Source organism: Rhopalosiphum maidis, chromosome 4 (genome assembly GCF_003676215.2).
Source record: "Rhopalosiphum maidis isolate BTI-1 chromosome 4, ASM367621v3, whole genome shotgun sequence".
Classification (NCBI taxonomy): domain Eukaryota; kingdom Metazoa; phylum Arthropoda; class Insecta; order Hemiptera; family Aphididae; genus Rhopalosiphum; species Rhopalosiphum maidis.
Genome location: NC_040880.1, coordinates 25,191,154 through 25,211,977, shown reverse-complemented (window position 1 = coordinate 25,211,977; position 20,824 = coordinate 25,191,154). Strand labels below are relative to the sequence as shown.

The window sequence follows — 20,824 nt, the reverse complement described above, 5'->3', positions numbered from 1 at the left end:
GACCCAAAATATGATTATTGCCCATACTCCGGAAATCGTACGATTTTAACTTAATTACAGAGACGATTGTGAGTCGACGATGAATACGATCATAAATAATAATGAATGGATAGATCGCATAAATGCGCATTGCGGACGGGGCGCGGGTTTGAACGCGACTATTTTCTATCCTTTGTTGGTTTACATTTTAATCGTATTTACGTTTTCGTATCATATCACATGCTGTGAAATTCAATTGCTTAATCTACCAAATTGCGTACAACCAAAAACCAAATATTTATCACATACAGGTCTGTTATGTTATTTTTACAGCTTATCCGTTCTTTATTATCGACGAAAACGCGTGTCATCCGATGAGTGGATGGTAATATGTTTTGTTTTATTCATATTACATAAGCGTAATGCCGTAACTGTTATTATTATTACGGTAATCGTGGTTTTAGTGCTCTGCCAAATTCGATTAAAACTATTCGCGATTTCTTTTCGCTTTCATATGTTTTTTCGCTCTCTCCAAAGTTCCCGTGGGAAAGTGTAGGTACTTATATCTATATCATATATAGGTGTTTAGCCGATTACGATTTTTCACCGACGACATAGTAGCTAGCTTTTACGTTACAAACGAATATATACACATGTATATATGACGTGCACTGTTCAATTGAGCGCACACAACACGCGATCATAGTGTAGGATATTTTATACATATATATACAACGTATGTGTAAGTATACGTTGTAAACGGTTCACTGAGATCGGCCAATATAAAAGTGCAATATTTATAATACACTTTAATACAATTTATTTATTCATGTAAAAAGAGGCAATTCGTATATATATAACAGTATAATATATGCTATACCATAATGGTATGTAAAATATTTTTTACAGAAAATTGTTGTACTGACAACACGGCGACGAAAGGTTCTTTTTACGACTTATCCGTATGCTTATTATATTATATTTGTGCGCCTAAATATATTATGACAAACGCATAACAATAATATATATTTATAAACGATTTAGAGTGGTCGGGTGGGTTGTAACGCTGTTCACTGCAAATTTTTTCCGTGAACATTGTTTTGGTATGTCTTAGGAAACATTATTATATTTTAAAAGTGTGTCAACGGTGGTATATTGTATTATAGGCAACCAGACACGTCGAGGTTAAGAGGATACGTTTCGAGTCTCTATATTGTACAGATTAGCCACCACAAGTGTAAAAATTACACTGCAGAGTACCCTATCCTATGATAGTATACAGTTAAGTCGAGGTTTTCGAGAAAAAAAAACAAAAATAATAACTGGCGATTTTAATCGGTTACCCGTGTCGCGTGTCTCACTGCGCGTGAGGCTGTTTAATAATAATACTCAGATAATCGTTTTCAGTGTGCAGAGTGTGTAGGTAATTATGCAAAATAGACGCCACCGGGTTGCACATAATACGGACGGTAATAATAATTTTGTTTGCACCGGATCGAGCTGAACCATTGGATATAATGCGGTAAAGGCGGGTGATCGGGGAATGAGCGGATTACGGCGATAAAGTTTTGTGTGCGTGATGGCATCGATGAGCAGATTCATCGTCATACTATATAACCAGCTGCATGTATATACTTGCTTTAGGTCAGCGTTTTCTAACCGTTATTCTATAGTACTACATTTTTCCATTTTCGTCATTTTTTTTTTCACTTAAATAATTTCATTATAGCGACAACCGTTCTATGATAATTCTTAGTTACAGTATCCATTCTAAAGTTCTAAAACTTGTTTAGGATAACCGATAGGTAAAACTCCAATAAAAAAATTTAATAAAAAGTTAATAAACTTTAAAGAGCGAAAATAATAAACGTAGTTATTAGAAATAATATGATTGTTTTATTTTATTCTAAAATCTATGAAAAAATGTCCCTTGTTTACAAACAAGCAAAAAAATAAAACCACTTAAGTGGTTCATAGTGTTCAAAAGGTGGAACAGCGTTTTAGATTTTTACTTATACATTGTTGACAGATATGAAGGTGCGCGATGCTAATATAATTTCATCTTCAAAAATATATTCTACGGAAAAAATAATTCTGTCATTAAGTATAAATCATATTTTAATTTTTTCAACTTATATAGGGAACTATTTTACAATTTTTGTTGAACTCCGTTTTTCAATATTTAAATCTCAAACTTTAAAATTCATCTTTTAAATGACAATTTCAATTTCAAGCATTTTTAAAAATTATTTTTCACTATTATTTGAATTAAAATAAAAAATCTAAATTCTTTAAAAAGTCTTCTTTTCACAAAAAAAAAAAAAAAAAAAAAAACTATTATCAAAATTCGACAATATTTCACGAAGCCTGTGTATTACTTTGCAGATTACTTTCACGATTATGCTCGTAAAATAATTTTGCAGGAAGATACACTGTTCTAACCCAAATAAGAACCGGCCAATAAATTAGTGGTAAAATATTAAAATTAAAATGATGAATAAAACATAAAAAACAATTTTAAAATTTTATAAGATTGCAGGATATTTGGAAAATTGACAACGGACATACCCCATAAGACAACTATAATGCATAATATAATTTGATTGGTATGGTACCAATCAAATTATATTATTTTATGTGCCTATTCCGTTGGCAATTTGCATACTCTAATATTTCTCTGACCCTCGTTTTCAAAGAAATAACATTAAATAGGTACGTTAAACTTAATATCTGAACGTAAAAATATAGAAATATTTTATATATTATATGTCGATATGTATACACTATACATACGCGTATATATGGCTTTTAAGTTATCAGTTACTTTACATCTTATCAGAGGTTCAAATATGTATGAATTCTTTAGAAAAATCGAAACATTAGGTAGAGTTTCATTACTTGAAGAATAGCTTTTTATTGTATTAACGTTTTTCTTTAAAAACAAAGATAATTAAAAAAAAATGGAATTATTATAATAAGCGTTAACCTAGCTATTGATATTATTTCTGTTCATGCACGAAAAATAAAAATAAAATAACAGTCGACTTAATTGGAAATCATCAATGATAAATGATAATATATGTAAATATAAGTATCTATATTGTATTGTATTTTAAATGTCGAATCTACCAAATAATTAAAATGTATAATCTTTAAAATGTGTGATTATTTTTACGAAACCGTTACTAAACTATACTTCGTATTAAATATTGATTGCTTGAACAATTGTCTACATATTTTTTTATCAGAACTTGTTCCTTTTATTCTTTGTTTATTTTATTGGTATGGATATATTCTAATACGAAGTTATATATGGTACGAATCCTTCGTGTAGTATTTTAGAATTACATCAGAATGTTACCTACTTTTGTATAAAAGTTTTTGTTTCATGTGAATTATCTTGTGTTACATTGTACCTATAACTTTTTCATGTAGATGATAAACTATTTCTTCACTGAATAAAGCTCGCAAATCATTTCTGAGAATTAAAAAACTCTATGTTATATTGTATTATATTAAATTGTTTATAATAAATGTATGCAATTTGACTTAAGAAAAACAAACTTTCCGTTCATTTGTTCTATTAGGAGGTATACATATATTGCAGTTCATTATTTTAATAATCTAATAATTAAGAAATTAGTATGTAATGTTTTGGTCTATTTAGATTACTTTTGTCAAGGTATTCGATTAATATAAATACAATTCAGTTTATCAACTAATATGAGCTGGGTATTTTATGGGCAGTTTAATTTATTTTACCACAGAAGATAATTAATCGAATATATTAAATTATATATTTATCTATTTATTTGAGGAAAATGACTTACAACATATTATTGGTAATAATTTTATATTCTTTATAAAATATACGTACTCTAATAAAATAATTAGAAATTGACTACTCCTTAGATATATGTTTAGACAGTAAAGCATATTACTCATTGAGTTAAATAACATTTGTAATACTAAAGTGTTTTAAATATCGTATTGATTAATTTTATCAAGTTTATTTTATATATATATATATGACATAAACAAGAGTTTATTTTATCTTATAACTATTAATTATAACGATATGCCGGTTTTATTTTTATTTTTATTGTAAAGTAGTATTTATACTAAAAAAAAAAACGGTTTTAACTAGAATACTCACTAAATTATAATTATGTTTATTAAAACTTAATCCAACATTCCTAAGTGAAACGGCTTAAACAGATCAAAAGATTTTAATTAGATATCTTAATAAATTTTAAATCCTTCGTTTTCTTCATTCCGTGTAATATACATTTACCTTAATCTGATAATGCGAAAGAAAATGTTTGATTATGTGGTTTTTATAATTATTCGTACAACAAAGACCTTTGTAGAATAGACTTAATATTAATTACACACTTCTAAAACAAATAGTTTTTATCTGATTATACATAATATTCTAGTGTAAGTAAAAATTCTATAAATTTCACAAAATATAATTCGCTATATTAAGTCTAAGACTTGACACTTTAATACAAAATCACTCATATATTCATAACCGTATCATATAACATTTTCAAACTCATTAATCATTATTTATTTCTATCAGTAATTTAAAATGTATAAATAGTTTTATAATAAATCTTTTTTAGACTTTTTGGGTAAGAAAATATATCGTCAAATTTAAATATACATGTATTATTAACAACAATACATCATTACCCTGCGCTTCAGTGAGCACAACAGGACAGTTGCCCTACACCTGGTCTGTATGATAATATATCCTGTCTGTTTTTCTATTATCTTAGTATAATAATATATGAATACTGTACACACAGGTAATATTAATGCCCACGTACGATGTATTTGATATTTTATTTATTGTCTATCTATAATACGCCTTTTGTATTTATTAAAATAAAACATAATAATACTAAAATGAAAATATTACGGATTGTATTAATGTCAATAAAAAAATGAATAAAATTCAAATACCTATTTTATTTAAATAAATAAAAACTAACTATATATTGTCTTAATGAACACAATTTATTTATATTACATCTCCTTAAATATTATAAAAGTTTAAAATTATATTATATTTTGAAAATAAAATATTAATATAAAACATTAGTGGAACTCATAATCATGGAATATTAAACGTAAAGTTCAATTTTTGGAATTATAAACTTATTTTATTGTTTGTAAATTTAATTAAGAGATTAGGCATAAACTTTGTACACCGTAAATTGTTTTAAAATTACAAACGACATAATTAAATTATTTCGTAAATACAGTCATAATAATATATAGGTGGTATATTCCAGCCATTATTTTCTTAAAACGAATCAGCCCGGTCGCAGTATAAGTTTTGTAAAATGAGCTTGGAAAAATGTTTTGTGCACAATTGTTGATTACAATAGTAATTTCTACAACCATATATATTTTGTACTTGAACCGACGTGAGAAAAATGTTTATAAATATTTTATATGTACTCTGTGTGATGTGTATCAATAAAAAAAATAAAATTAAGTGTTCGTTAATAAAATTATTTTTTAATAGAACAGTTGGTATAGGTTGGTATTCTAAAAAAATCTTATATTTATAAGTCTACATTCAACTGGTGAAAACGTAAATTGTTTGTACTATGAAATTAATAAATAGTTAAAGATAATTCATTTATTATACACAACAGCAATAATAAGAAAGTGTGTTTGTTATATTATGATATATTGATATACATACGTATTAATCGGAGTATATTATATTCCTTATATTTCAGTATCAAAAATATTAAAATATAAGACCTACCTATTAATAAAATAATTAATAATATACTTAAACTTGGATGTATATTTTGTTGTTCTATGTATAAAAATGCTTATAAGAAATATTAAACAATATATAATATAAACAAATATTGTACACAATAATATAATTTATATTATTTTTATGTGATTTTATATTATATACGTAGATAAATAAAAGTACTATAATTTCTATCAAGTTCTAAATGTATTTGAATAACATTTTAATTTTAGTTTGGATTTTTTTTTTTATTTGCTCCGCCTTCATAATGTTTGTTGAGCAAAAAAACTAAAAAAAGATACTAAGGTTTTTTAAAAATAAATGTATTTTATTTCGACATTATTTATTTTTTTAAATGCTGATGCAAGAAGTTTACTTTGAGTGTGTTATATTTGAATTTGAAAGCAATAATAAATCACCACATTCAAAAAAATGGTTTTAGATGAACTACTATTTTTTTTAAACAGTCGTTGATATTTTTTTTTACACCTATAAAAGCTATTAAAAATATGATGATATAGATATATTTCCTATGATATACGAACAAGGTTCGAACCTAAAATATAATTGAATAGATTTTATTATTTTAGTTGCAAATTTATTTTTTTTTTATGAACAATTTAAAAGGCAATTTATTGTTATTTATATGCCTATGTATCATACATAAATATAAAAATTTATTATTTTGTTAACTACATTTATTACCAAATTGTTTATTCTATAGTTATTATTCTTAGTCATACATGTATCGAGTACAAAACTTAAAAATAAAAATGATTGTATGATGTATATACCTAAACTAACCGTTATCAACAATAAATTTTTTTTTCCAGAATTATGTGATATATACAATAACAAACAAAATGAGCTTCTTTTCGTCCCTTCATCAAATAGTCACCAGTAGTGTGGCAAACTTGAATTTGAGTCCAAAGCGATTTTCGTTATCCAAAGAATCGGGACCAGATGGAGATGATGCAGCTACAGCTGTGGTGGCTGCATCTACGGCCACATCCAGTCGTTCAGCAAGTACGGGCAGCGTTAGTGGTATACCTCGAATCGTGACTCCTCAAGGTAGTGGTGGCAGTTGTGCCAGGTCATCGGGGCCCAGACGGACTGGGTCGTTTAGACAAATTTCTCAGCCCAGGAATCCGATGGCTTTCTGCAGGCGTAGAAACTCGTGGCCTGAAATCGACCAAACCGCATCATCGGGGTGAGTAGTTAAAAATATAAAATACCAAGCACGCCATAATACGAATAATATGAAAGTATATAGTATACACCTATTATACCTAATATATTAATTTTAAGTTATAATGATACTTCAACAATATTCAAATTAAAAAATAGATTAAAAAATTAAAAGGGTACACATATAATATTAATTTATCTTGGGTTGTACTCAAAGTTCACTATCAATATACTTATATATGGTATTATACTATTATACTTATCTGACGTCCCTTTTAGATTTAAAATTGAATATTAAGATATTGTAGTGTATTTTTCAAAGAAGAGTTAATAATAATAAAATACGAAAATAAGTACCAAGCTTGCCGCTTTATTTTATACAAAATTAAATGTAGATAATAGGATATAATATAATGGACGTACACAATATGTGTACATTGAAGAATGTAACGCAAAATAAGATTTAGTAAGAACGGATATATGTTTAACAATTAAGATTATTGATTAACTAAGAAAATGTAAAGCAAGTGGATATGCGTTGAGTCTTGTTAGTCGACTCTACTGAATTATGTATTTCGTTCACCGTTACTGTTTGTGTAAACTACGTTTTTCGCATGCAACATATTATGAAACACATACAAAGATAAATGTATATGCATGGTACCAATTTAATGCATTTTTAATGTCAGGTGTTGAAGTTAAAAGTTTTTTTTTTTTTTTAAATTTTATTGAGCATTTGAATTTTTTACGGCAGAGATATTATTATGTCAGTTTTTATTTTGTCGCGTCAATCCGATGTTTCTATCTTAACATTTGATTTAGGTGAATACAATAATTATAACGAAACCTATAAACACTCAGAAATTATAGTATTAATATTGTCTAATAACGTTACCGCAATTAATAATAAATAATAAGTAAACAGTCGTCGAGTTAACGGTGCTTTCATACATTACCGATTGATAATACCACTGAAATTAAAATCGCGATTATCTGACACCATCTGAGTGAATAATGAGATCGACGATCTTAAATTGATTTCGATAAACAACACAAGTATTCAATTTATTGAAACGTGATTACTTTTTAGAGTTTATGTAGTTGTGGATGGTGCTTTTGTCAATAACTATCAAACACCTTACTCGGTTATATGAACCGATATGCCGCGTGTGGATGATATACAACAGTGTGTTACAAGTTGTGACTATTGTGTAGGTACAAAGCACATTAAACATGGTCAATATTTAAACGGTAGTAATATAGATATCTGTAAATAGAATAATATAGTGTATGCGTTGATTCTCGTGATGTAATTGATGTGCAGGCGATTGGCGTTTGCTTCTTTTTATTAAAGTACCTACGTGGCTATACTACGAGTAAATGTCACAATAGATTTAAAAAATACAGTGAAATCTCCCTTAACGGACACCTCTAAATAGCAAACATTTTTTTGGAGAACACAGAAATGTTCACTACTTTTCTATAAGAAAGCCTCAAAATATGAAACAATCCAAAGTAACTGATTTTTTAATATAATATGTTAGTTTTAATTTTAATATTATCAATTTAAAAATACATAAAAATATATGAAATTTACTATGTACCTATGTATATTGTATATGTATAAATAACTAAATAAATAAATACATTTTTTTAATCATGATTTCAATTTTTTATTTATCTAATATTATATTTCTCCCTCTAAATACCGGACACTTCCAAATAGCGGACAAAATTTCAGCGACCTAGAGTGTCCAGTACTTAGAGGTTTCACTATATAATTATATTTATTTTGGTATAACTTAGCGTTGTCTATAATATATACCTACCTATAAACCCGGTGATATAGATAAATTGTAATGTCTATAGTTATCAGTCATCATTCAAAATACTAGGAAACATCATCATTTCTAAAATCATCATCTTTCTTGATCACTCACAACACGTCTAGAGTGGTGAAGTTCTACCTTTCCATATGTGACTTATCACCCACAAGTCAGTTTACCTGTCGGATGTGTTTGTATTATCAGTTTACATATTGTGATGGTATTCTATTTAATGTCATAGATGTTAGTCATAATGCATGACATTTTGTACGGAGAAATTTAATTTTCGTTAATGCCTTTAGTTTGATCGAATATTTTCAAAATGTTATTACAATATGTGACAAGAGTAAGACATTTACAAGTTCGAACACAATAATATATTAAATATTATTTATAACAAGATATGCTACATTTAATGTCAGGTAGAGTTCAGTTGTGTTTCCAGTAGGTATTTAACTTAGGTAATGTTCACCCTATCAAATTGCCTACAGGCTACAATATTGCTTAATATCTTATTTCTTAATCAGTATGCTTAACGTTACATTATACTTAGAACTTCATTATTTTTTCTTTAAAAAAAAAAAAAAGGTTAAATTGATCAAGATAAAACCATTTTAATTTACCTTTAAAAACAAATAATTATTATTAATTTTATTAAACATTTTTAGACGCATATCTCTCTATAAGATTTCATTCAACACCTAGATTTATAAGCTATAAGCTTTGTGAACATTTTTGAAATAAATTGTTATCTAAGAATATTTTCCGAATGTAATATGCCAAGTCCATCCCAAAGAATGTATCTTTTCATTCTCGAGATTCAGAGGGTATTTTATTATATTATTAACTTTAGTATATATTATTATTATTTATTCCTCTTATTTTACTTATGTTTCTTATTTATCATTTTAGTAATGTATGTACTTTGTGGAACAATCATTTAGTTAAATCGCTTTTGTAAATTAATTATTGGAATTATTTCCTTTGAATTCAAAATGTATATTTATTTAACTACCTACGTAATAATATAATGAAAAAAATTAAACACATTTTTATCTGTACAAGTTGCACAACATACAATGTCTATAGCTTAAGTATTTACCAAAAGTAATTATAAAAGAATTATCATATTTTAAATAACTTTCAACGATTTATACAAATATGTTTTAAAGGAAACTTATTTAATTGTATAGTTCGATGTTGAGAACAAAAAACACACCAATCTTAGATATTTAATAATTATTTTATTTGATAATGTGATAGTAATTATTTAAAGTTCTTGGACAACAACGTATTTGTAGTTCTATCAAAATGTTAAAAAATGTCACGAGTCTTTATAAGAAATGCATGGAAAATAGTGTGCTTAAAATAAACATAAAACGTATAGACGAACTATTACTTTATCCATAATATTACCCCATTTACAAAGCAAAACGTTGCCTCGTGTAATTTTCAATGTTAACACATTTGCCTTTCATTTTGAACACTCATTATTCACTTTGCTTTTTGTGCATTTAAAATTTCACTCAACCAGTTAGTATGACTCAGTGCGTAATTACTAGTACGTATGCCACACTAAACTAAAATTTAATGTAAAAAATAAAAAAAACTTTAACAATACAATTAAAATTAACAAAAATACAAAGTAGGTATACGATTTTATTAATAGATATATAATTTATATAATTTGTGTTCAATATGCGATATTAATTACTGTTGTTTGGTAGATAGTTCGGAATATTCATAATAATAACAAAATGAAAAATTACATACGGTTCAAAATATCATCATAAACATCATACCTGAGACTATGATAATCAACACGACTCAAGTGTTCTTCATTCTAGTTTGACAATACTTAATCTTCATTATAACGCCCTGGAACATTTACGAGGTGGTTTCAAATTTATTATTACAATGATTTTGATAAATGTTTATAGTTTGAAAAATGCAAAAAACAAACGATTTATCTGAGTATGGAAAATTTATTAATAACTTGTGTACGTATTATAATGTTTTAATACGATGTTACAACTTTTAACATTATTTCAGGAAATCATATCATATAAATATAAATATAATCTATACTATTTTATCACATTTCTAATAATTTAACTTGAATGTAATGACAATTATGTGAATAAATAACAGTTGATTTTGTAATTTGAATAAAAAAAACCTGAAAAAATTCTGATTCTTTTTAATATCAAATCAAACTATATTTTGAGTTGTGATGACTTATTTCTTTATTGACATTTCAATGGTTAATTTTAATAGAAAATAATACATAAATTATTTCAGTTAAGAAATTCACGAAATTAATTTTTTTTGTAGACAATGGTTTATTATTAAATTTAAATTGTACAGATCCATTATAATGTCCTATTTAATTATGAGGTACCTACACGTTAGACTTATTATATTATAGCAAATAAACTTTCTTGGTTTATTTTATCATATTAATGATACACGCTTATCTTGAATCATTTTCTTAATTCTATCAAAAAGCTAAGCACGTTCAACAAAATATTAAAATAGTTATCAACTCTTAAGTATAGCAATTATTGTAGCCAATAACTAAAGATTATGAGCGTAAAAATATTTTATGTGAAATAGACAAGACATTTGACCTTATATTTATCAAGACATATCCTAGGGATTTGCACTGTTGAAATCAGAGACGCCCTAAAAATTTCTAAAATAGGATCATGAATAATTTATCAAAGGGTAGTTCGCGTATTTTTCATTCTTATGAATTTCGACCTGACCAGTATTAACTTTCATGAGTATGGTGTTCATCTCTACAGTAAACAAACGTACAAATAAATTTAATTTTAATTTTCTGAAATTGTAGACTGTATATTTTATAGCAGTGTACTCTAAAACTACTGGCTGAAAATATGCAAATTATTACTATCACAATTTAAAATTAAACTATATAACTGTGAAGTTAAAATGACCTTTCTTTTTTATCATCAACTTTCAAAACTACTACGTTATTATAAATATTGAATAGGTGCGCTTATAATAATAAAACATTTGTGATTTATTTTTAAAAACTCATTAAATCCAATACAAAATTTTAAAATAATTTTTTATAAATTATAATTATAGTTTAAAAAATAACTTTTTAATTTTAATTTAACATTAAGATGTACACATTAGAAAATCTGTATTTTTTTTTACATAATAAATATATTCGACGATAGAATAATGGTAGATTTGAAGACAATTGTCTAAACATTTATAGAAATGTAGCTTTTTCCGTCAAATTTCATGAAAAAAAACTTAATTTAAAATATTAAAAATGATAGTCAATACTTAAAAATTACTAATATTATTTATACCACTTTAAATATATCTAATAAAAGTTATATAATTTTTTTTTTCGTCTTATAATAACCACTTATTTTAAGCAGAAGATATTTTTTAAAATGCTGATGTGCTTAAATCAAATTTTAAACAATTCCTAAATTATTAAAACGTATGTAGCAAGGATAGTTCATAATAATTGCTTAAGAAATTATCTATGTATGACGATTTTATAATTATAAATTATAATAATTCATATGAACTTATGGAAACTGTAAAACTTTGTGAAAATACTGAAAATTTTTTAAGTATAATAAATATTAGACGTAATAGTATATTTATCTTTTTTTTAATCTAAAACTATGACTATTAAATTATTATCCTTAGTAAAAAATCTAAAATAATATCTTGAATTTTTATATGTTAGTTGACACAACATTTTCATAAAATTCTGCTCAACAATTTAAAGTAAAAATTAAATTGTATCGTAATAAAAAAAAAAATGTATTTAAAAATAAATTATCTTTAATAATAAAGTTAACGTGTTTAAATATTTAAAAAAATTGAATTTAAATAAATGCATGATAAAAGGAAAAAAGCGTAAGCATACTTGATGAATCACATTGCGTGTTTTGAAATTGCCAATTTCATATACTTAAATAAATGAAAGTCACATTTTATTTTGACACAATTGACAAATGAAAGAGTTGTATTTCAAGTTATTGATTTACCAACATTTGAAGGAAAGAATTAATAATATGCAGTATACATATTTAAAACTACTTTATGATTATTCTTATATAGGTATATTATTAAACCTATTTTAAAAAGTGTAAAATAATATTTGATTGCATGTTATAAGAAAAAATTGATTTTTTTATTACACTATTAGAAACATAATATATTTTTTAAAATGAAATTAGTTTTGTGTAACTCAACAAGTCAACTAGGATGATTTTTATAACTTGATTTACTTCATTGAACATTTATATTTATAAAAGGGTTAGGATTCTACGAAGGTTTTTTGGTAAAGGATTTTGACTATGGTAAAAAGAAAAAAAGGTGAACGGTTCAATACAAAATCAGTAGACTCTTTTATATTTTAGAAAAAGTTTACATTTTATACATAAAAAAAATAATAGTAATTACTTGAGGTTTAGTTAAAGAACTTTTGATATCTAGATTATAATAGACTTGCTCAAATTTAATTTATATTTAAATAGTTATTTCCTAGAAATATTAATTATGTGCGGTTGGAAAAAAAATAGAATAGTATTATTATACTATTGTACGTATAATCATTAGTTTTAATATCTACACTAAAGTACGAAATCGATAGTAACGACAGTAACGCACAGTTCAGTATTATAATTCTAATATTACTTCCTCTGACATAATTTCCTCAACAGAGTACTTAGTACTTAAACATTTTAATTCTGATTCATTCAGAATTATTTGTAAAATGAATTTATAGAGAACAAATGAACTTCATAATATCCGAAATGGCACTTAAACAATATTTGCACTTGCACATTTCTGTTACCCACCTTATTACATAATCTTTATATCAAACTATTCTTTTCTCCTGATAAAATATAAAGGTATTTAAAACATGTTTACATTTTTTTGAAACTTGTTGTATGTGACTTGATAAACACTTATTTTATCTTAAAACAATTTAAAATATATTAAATAACCGACACAGAATAATGTTTAAAAAAAAAAAAAAATAGAAAATCACACTTATTCAATTATTTAAAAAAGAAAAAATTGTGATTATTTAATTGAATTTTTTTTCAATTTTATATTATATTATGTTATGCGTTATTTTATTTAATATTGACAGCATATTATTATAAATTAAATTTCAGAATTTAAAAATCTTCTCTATTTTACAAAATATTAATTTTTTAATATCATTTTTAAATTACAATTCACAATTACAACTCGTATTATTCATTATAATCAATTTTTATGTTTATGGTCCATTTTATCTACGCTCAAAACTGTAACACGAGGTTCTTCATAAATTATGTTTTAAATTTGTTTTAACAGACTTTTACAATATCGTTTTTATATTGTATGTATCTTATATTTTTATTACATTCTTAACAATTATATTAGAATTAATGCATTACCATTTTTGTTGACATTTTTTCTAATGCTGTTATTTATTTAATAAAAAATATTATTCTAAAAACTCAGAGTAACAATTAATTTCAGCTTTCAACAATGATATTTTAATTGTGATGTTATTTTTTTTTTTACCAAGTAGTAAGTAAAAATTACGTTTCTACAAGTATCATATTTTATGAAATTAAATTCGTTATATTATTTTATATAAACATTTTTTTTTTTAATTTTCTTCCATAAAAATCCATTGATAAGTTAATGAATGTATTCTTATACATATATTATACTTTTTTAATGATATTTATTTGACATCTTTCAATATATAATATGACTGTTTCCTGTAGGGTGATTCTGGTGTTCCTCTCTGAATTACCGGTAAAGTTTGACGGAAATCACTAGCTCAAACAACTTTTACCCATTGTGCAATAATTTCCTCCTAAATCTTTAAGCAAACTATTAAAAGTTTCGAGTTCTTTCAAATTTAAGACATCGCACTGGGTGAGTATCCAGTAGCACTTTACATCATTGCAGTTCTCGTTATTGTCGACCAATAAATTCTACATCGATTTGAAGTATTGTGCTTTTACTTTTCAACTGTGATTTTAACGCTTAGCCAGTATTGAACCAAAAATAAAAATGCAATGCACTATAGTGCAATGCTCAAAGACGTTTTTTTTCAATTTAGATTGTCAGGCCAAAATACGTTTAGCAAAAATATACTTTCGGCATCTATCCGACGTAAAATAAATAAATCATTTACCAATTTAAAGTCAATAAAATAAATAAAACAAACTATCATTATTATTAGAATTATAAACATAAAAAAGATTTTAATTTTATAAATATTAAAGTAATCAATAATGAATTTAATAATATGTAAGTACAGATTATCGTAGAGACCAGACATTTTATGAAATCGCTTACCTATATATTTATTATCTTCATAGATTTTAAGCTATTTATAGGTGAAATAGACTTTTTACACCGTTCTATGCCAGTATTTATATAATGACCTACCTATATAAAAACTACATCTATCAATCAAATAACCAATAGAAAAATAATAATCGAAAGTAACATAAATACATTTTAATTTATTTTCATATATAGTATACCCATAGACCTTATACTAATAGACTGGTCTTGCCTATAGAATAGCTGTGGTAGTAACCTGTCAGACATACCGCAGTGGTGTATAATAGTATAATAACATCAATGTTGTCATTTTATGTCAAGCTCAATGTACAGAGTTACAGTCACTCAGTCGCCTCTATCTGTGACCGTTCTGCGTGTACAAAAGGCCAGTCTGTTAGTATAGTTCTATGAGTATACCGTCTCTGCTCATAATCTTTTTTCATATGCTATTATTTATCATTGAATTCGAAATTAATACATTCATTACAGTTACCTACTGAGTACACTCATCAGTGATGACGTGCACACAAAACCTACTATGGGTAAAAAGCAGAGCTACCTCCTCGGTTATTTTTTTTATCTTATTAATCAAATATTGATTTTTCATCTTGAATCGTGCATTTTATCACGCTAAGTTAAAAATCAAAAAATCCTAACCCAACATTTTTTTTGTAAATATATTGTTTGAACATACTTTTTGTAACTATATAATTATACACAATACGTAAAAAAATATTAATACAAAAACTTCAATTTTTATTTTAAATATAAACAATCGTGAGTAAACGTTGCTGCTAAAATAATTTGTTTAACCCGAAAAAATATAGACATAAACGTTTATTTATAATTGATATTATTGTAATTATAAAACAAAACTATTGTTTCATGAATAATTTTTTCATGGTTTTGGTTTTCCTTTAAAGAAATACTTTACTTTACTTTTTAGTAATAACTTTTTTTCATTATTAGTTAAGAAAATAATTTTAATCAAAATTGCCAATTATATTTATTTCATTGCCTAAAATTCAAAATGTATTGTATACCTACTTTATGTTTTCAAACAAACTATATTATTATACCTATTATATTAGTATCACTCTTTATAATAAAATATTATATTTATTATGTAGTATAGTATATTAAATTATTTAATACAAATTTAAAATGTATTAAAATTGATAACCTGCAAGTAAAACAATATTTCACACTTTTATTTAAAAATATTGTGTTACATTATTATTTAATTATTAATGATTCTAAAACGTGTACACACAAATAAAATGTATACATTTTGTAATACTATCATAATCTATTTTTAATTGTATATTTTAAATTGTGTTTTATTCCTAACTAAAATTCGTTAACAATCTATATTAACACAAATAGTATTTATGTATTTTTGCAACATTCAATTTTCTCTCCATTGAGTATATAGTTCAATGTGAAATCATACCATATTATTGTTGTTATTATTAATAATGCTCAAAACTTTTCCTAGAGAAAAATAAAAATAATAATAACAATAATGCACATCATTGTGAAAATCAATATACTGCCTTTATTTCACTCAGATTTTCAAACTATTATACATATGCATAATAATAAATTGCAATTGTAAATAAAAAAAATATTACATGCGTTCAAAAAAGGAACTCGATATTTACAATCATATAAACTCCTTTAAAGAAATAAATAAATTTCGTACCTCTATCAAATACGTTTCTGGTCTCTGTGTATTGAACGTATATAGGGTGACTTTTTAAGTGTATCCGAACCATTTTTATGAAGTTATGCATTAGTTCAAGTATTAAGTGTAACTTAAATTTAAACGTCGGAGATAACTTTTTCCGTGGAATTTGAATACTTCTAGATATTACGTGACAGTTTTATCGTGGTTTTACTTGAATTATTCGATAATAATAAATTCTAAATAAATTTTCTTAGATGCATCATAACACAACCTTGGTATAATATTTTACATACATAAATGATGTGCGTCTAATTTACTTAAAATTAGCTATAAATCCTCGAAAAACAGTCGACGCGTTTCATACGACCGGAAGATGACAAGGTTCTACGTCTATTTACAAGCCTCGTTTTTACCGGAATATTATTGCGCTGCAAGACACATATAAGTACATAACGTTCTCAAAAATGATGATATGACAAATTGTTGATCAAGAACCGTTTAGCGTAGTTAAATTTAATGCCGAGAAACGGTCATCGACTAATATTTTCTTGATTAACTAACGGTTATTGATTCTCGAGTGTACAACGGAGGCATAAGATGGTGGTCGAATCAACCACGGTAAAATGTGAATCCACCATAACAGTGGTACAGTACACTGTATATCCATACTTAATCGTTAACAGGTAATCCACTATACTTTCGGTCGTTGGTCAGGAAAATGCAATGTCACAATTGTTACGTAGGTAAGTATTTTTCTTTGCGGCACGTTCGTTTCTCGATTAAACAGTTTTCACATTTCACGTAGTCATTTACATCGTGTTTCTGGCACTTTCTGCGTATTAATTATAGTAGGGAATAACTAAATATTGAAAAGTTACAATGTTTTTATCCCCGTCTCATATTCAACGAAATGCTCTGCCAGTTTACCGAGGATTACAAGCCAAGGTCTTTTAGGGATACCGTAATTTAAAATGTTTTTAAATATATATATACCATTATAACGTATACCTATATAAATAGAGATATATTTGTATACCAAGTTAAAGCTTGGTGAAATAGTAACGTTTTGCGGTTTCTGTCAGTTTTTAGTGGGTTTAGATTAAAAAAAATATAATTTGATACATTTATAATACTATAAATTAAGCGTGAAAAGAGGGTGAACCCTTGAAAAAAAACGCTAATTTATGTTTATAAAAAAGTTTTACTATGGGAAACTTCCTAGATTATGCTCTAAAAAAAGACAAACCTGCTACAATATCCACAACAACCTCTACGTTACCGTAAAATAAAAAAAACACTATACTAACAATATAGATGCTAATATAGATACCAGTAACCAGTTATACACTGCCGTTTAATTTGTAAAATCAGATCATTAATGTTATTAATTTTTCACACCTATAACTGTTATATGTATGCGAGTATGGTGCATAATACTATACAATCACATTATAACCAAAAAAAAAAATAATACTGTTATATTTATTATTATAAAAAATACTGGGCAGTGAACACCACACCTATTATAATTATATTATGCTTATTACTTATATTAACTAACCAACTAAATAAATGATTTCAGTCTTTACGTTTTTTGTTTTATTAAAATTAACGGCACTTAAAAGTATACAAAAAATGATTAATCAGAATAATGGTTGGTTTGCTACTCGTTAATAATGAATCGTAGTTTTATTGACCACGTATATTAGGATTCGTAACTTTAATTAATCGGATTTGAATTTTACATAATATGTCCAGTCTATAGGACGTAAATACTACTGTAGTCAGTACTGTTGAGACTGTTAGAGTATTACATTTACTAGAAAAAATTATGGTAAACAATATCAACTAAATACCAACAAAAAAACATGTCAACCTACAATCGAAAATACGTTCGTATTAAATGTCTTATTCTGTAGTGGTTACTATATAATTGTAGGCACAATAATACTACAAAATATTTTTCTTTACATTATACACATCGTTAAGTTGAAAACACTTGAATTTTTTTTTTTTATCTCTACGTATGTCTAAAGTATAATTACCTACGCGTATACGGAATTTCGGTGCATTTATCATGCTTGGTTGATCGGTATATAATATACGCCAGAAACAATTATTATACTTACTTTGCATAAATGCAATAACTCCAAGTTATTGCATATCGCTCTAGCAATCTAGTATGTTCGTCACCTGTATATCGGACATTACTGTTTAATTCTCTGGGAAGTCTTATAATATATATGTGTACTCCGCCACAACGAATTACGCAGATTCTATATGTCTATATCCATAATACATTCCTTCGAGCTATCTCCCAGTCACTCGCGCAATTCGACATATTGTTTTCTTCATATATTTATAAGTCAAAATAGCCGGAACGAAACACCCGGTTTTAATGATATTGTGCTATGTTCGTTGTATTTCCTTACTGAAAACGTTTAGCTGCAAATGCCGAGAAATGTAGGGTGAATAAGTACTAGATCTCGTTGCTGAAACAACATCCGTTTTGTTTCGATCTTATTTGCATATTCATGAGGACCCTCTTCATTTCCCGCACTTAATACATCCGTTGCTATAATATTATTGTTTAAACGTAATTATATCGCTATTAACCTCAAGAGATAACTGACGCTATACAATATTGGCACAAGCTCTGATCTTATTATTATTACTATTATTATTATTCTGATTCACGTTTTCAGTGTTTAATTCACGCATCTATTATTTAGAATTAATATTCGGGCCATACATATTCAATTTTATGAACGATAATAATTTTTTTTTTATAATTTCAAACCATTATAATATATTTTCACCAGATATTTATTTTATTATTATCGTTAACATGATTTGTTGATAGTTTTTTAAAAAGTTATCACATCATTAGGATATAATAAAAAATTGATAGTACTTGTACTAGTAATAAAAAAAAACCCTTACAATATTTAATGACAATAAAATAATTTTTTCACTATTCATATATTTTAAACTATTCGTAAAACCAACATAGTATAATAAAAGGTAATTTGGATTATGCACAATTACAATTGTATTTTTATGTATATCATAAAAAATCAACAGTTTTCAACATAAAATACGTTATAGAATCTATATATATATATATATTTATACATTTTGTAACATTTACAACTAACGAAAGCTTTCCACGGCCGTAATGTTCGTGTGATTACGACCGAGTTTACCATAGTAACCGTAGGTACCGCCTAAATATGGTTTGTAATACTTCCGTGCTGTAAGGCGTTTATAAAAATTAATAGACCGTCATATTTTGTGATAAATCATTTTTCCGTCAAACACTGCAATATATATACATAATACAACGGCGCGCTCAAGTCTTGGCATCTGACCAGCTGACGGCCAACCACATACAATACTATAAAATATACGCGTGTAGCTCTATTATGCGGAGCAAAGTTTTAGTCGCCGCGGTCGCAATAAACATATTATTATTATCGTTATTATTGTAGCCATCTTGGAACTATAACAATACACAACGTATCCATAAACACGTGCGATGGAAACGATACTTCGTTCAGGACGATAAAGTTTTCTCGAGGATTTGGACGAAATGGTTCCGTATAGCTACGCGGCAAGGAATTCGCCCATCTCCACCTTACCACATCTCTCGGGGACACGTTATATTGTATATCGCATATAATATATAATGCAAATAATGCAATATTATTATAGTGCCTTCACCGCTGCGGTAACCGTTTACGCCAACGGGTTGAAATCGCGTTGTTTGCGAGTCTATGTGCGCCGACGTGCAGTTATATTATATTATACTTGTATATGTATATATATATATATATATACAGTTATTTAGTGCATGTGTGTACCACTGAACTCATCCTCCTAAACAGGTGGACAGATTTTGATGACATTTTTTGTGTGCGTTTGAGTGGGTTTCTGTATGGTGTAGATTCTCACAGCTGGAGGCCGATACAACGCACTGGCCGTTAATGAATTTGC

The 20,824-nt window shown here is 26.3% G+C and overlaps 1 protein-coding gene across 3 annotated transcripts in view; it reads left to right on the top strand.

Moving 5' to 3' along the window:
- LOC113548253 (BAI1-associated protein 3) overlaps positions 1–20,824 on the top strand; it is a 149,823-nt gene that overhangs the window by 72,962 nt on the left and 56,037 nt on the right. For all 3 annotated transcript variants that reach the window (XM_026949039.1, XM_026949038.1, XM_026949037.1), the window contains exon 3: positions 6,598–6,974. In XM_026949039.1, the coding sequence (XP_026804840.1) occupies positions 6,628–6,974 (347 nt within the window). In that variant the 5' untranslated portion in view covers positions 6,598–6,627. The remainder of the gene's footprint in view (positions 1–6,597; positions 6,975–20,824) is intronic.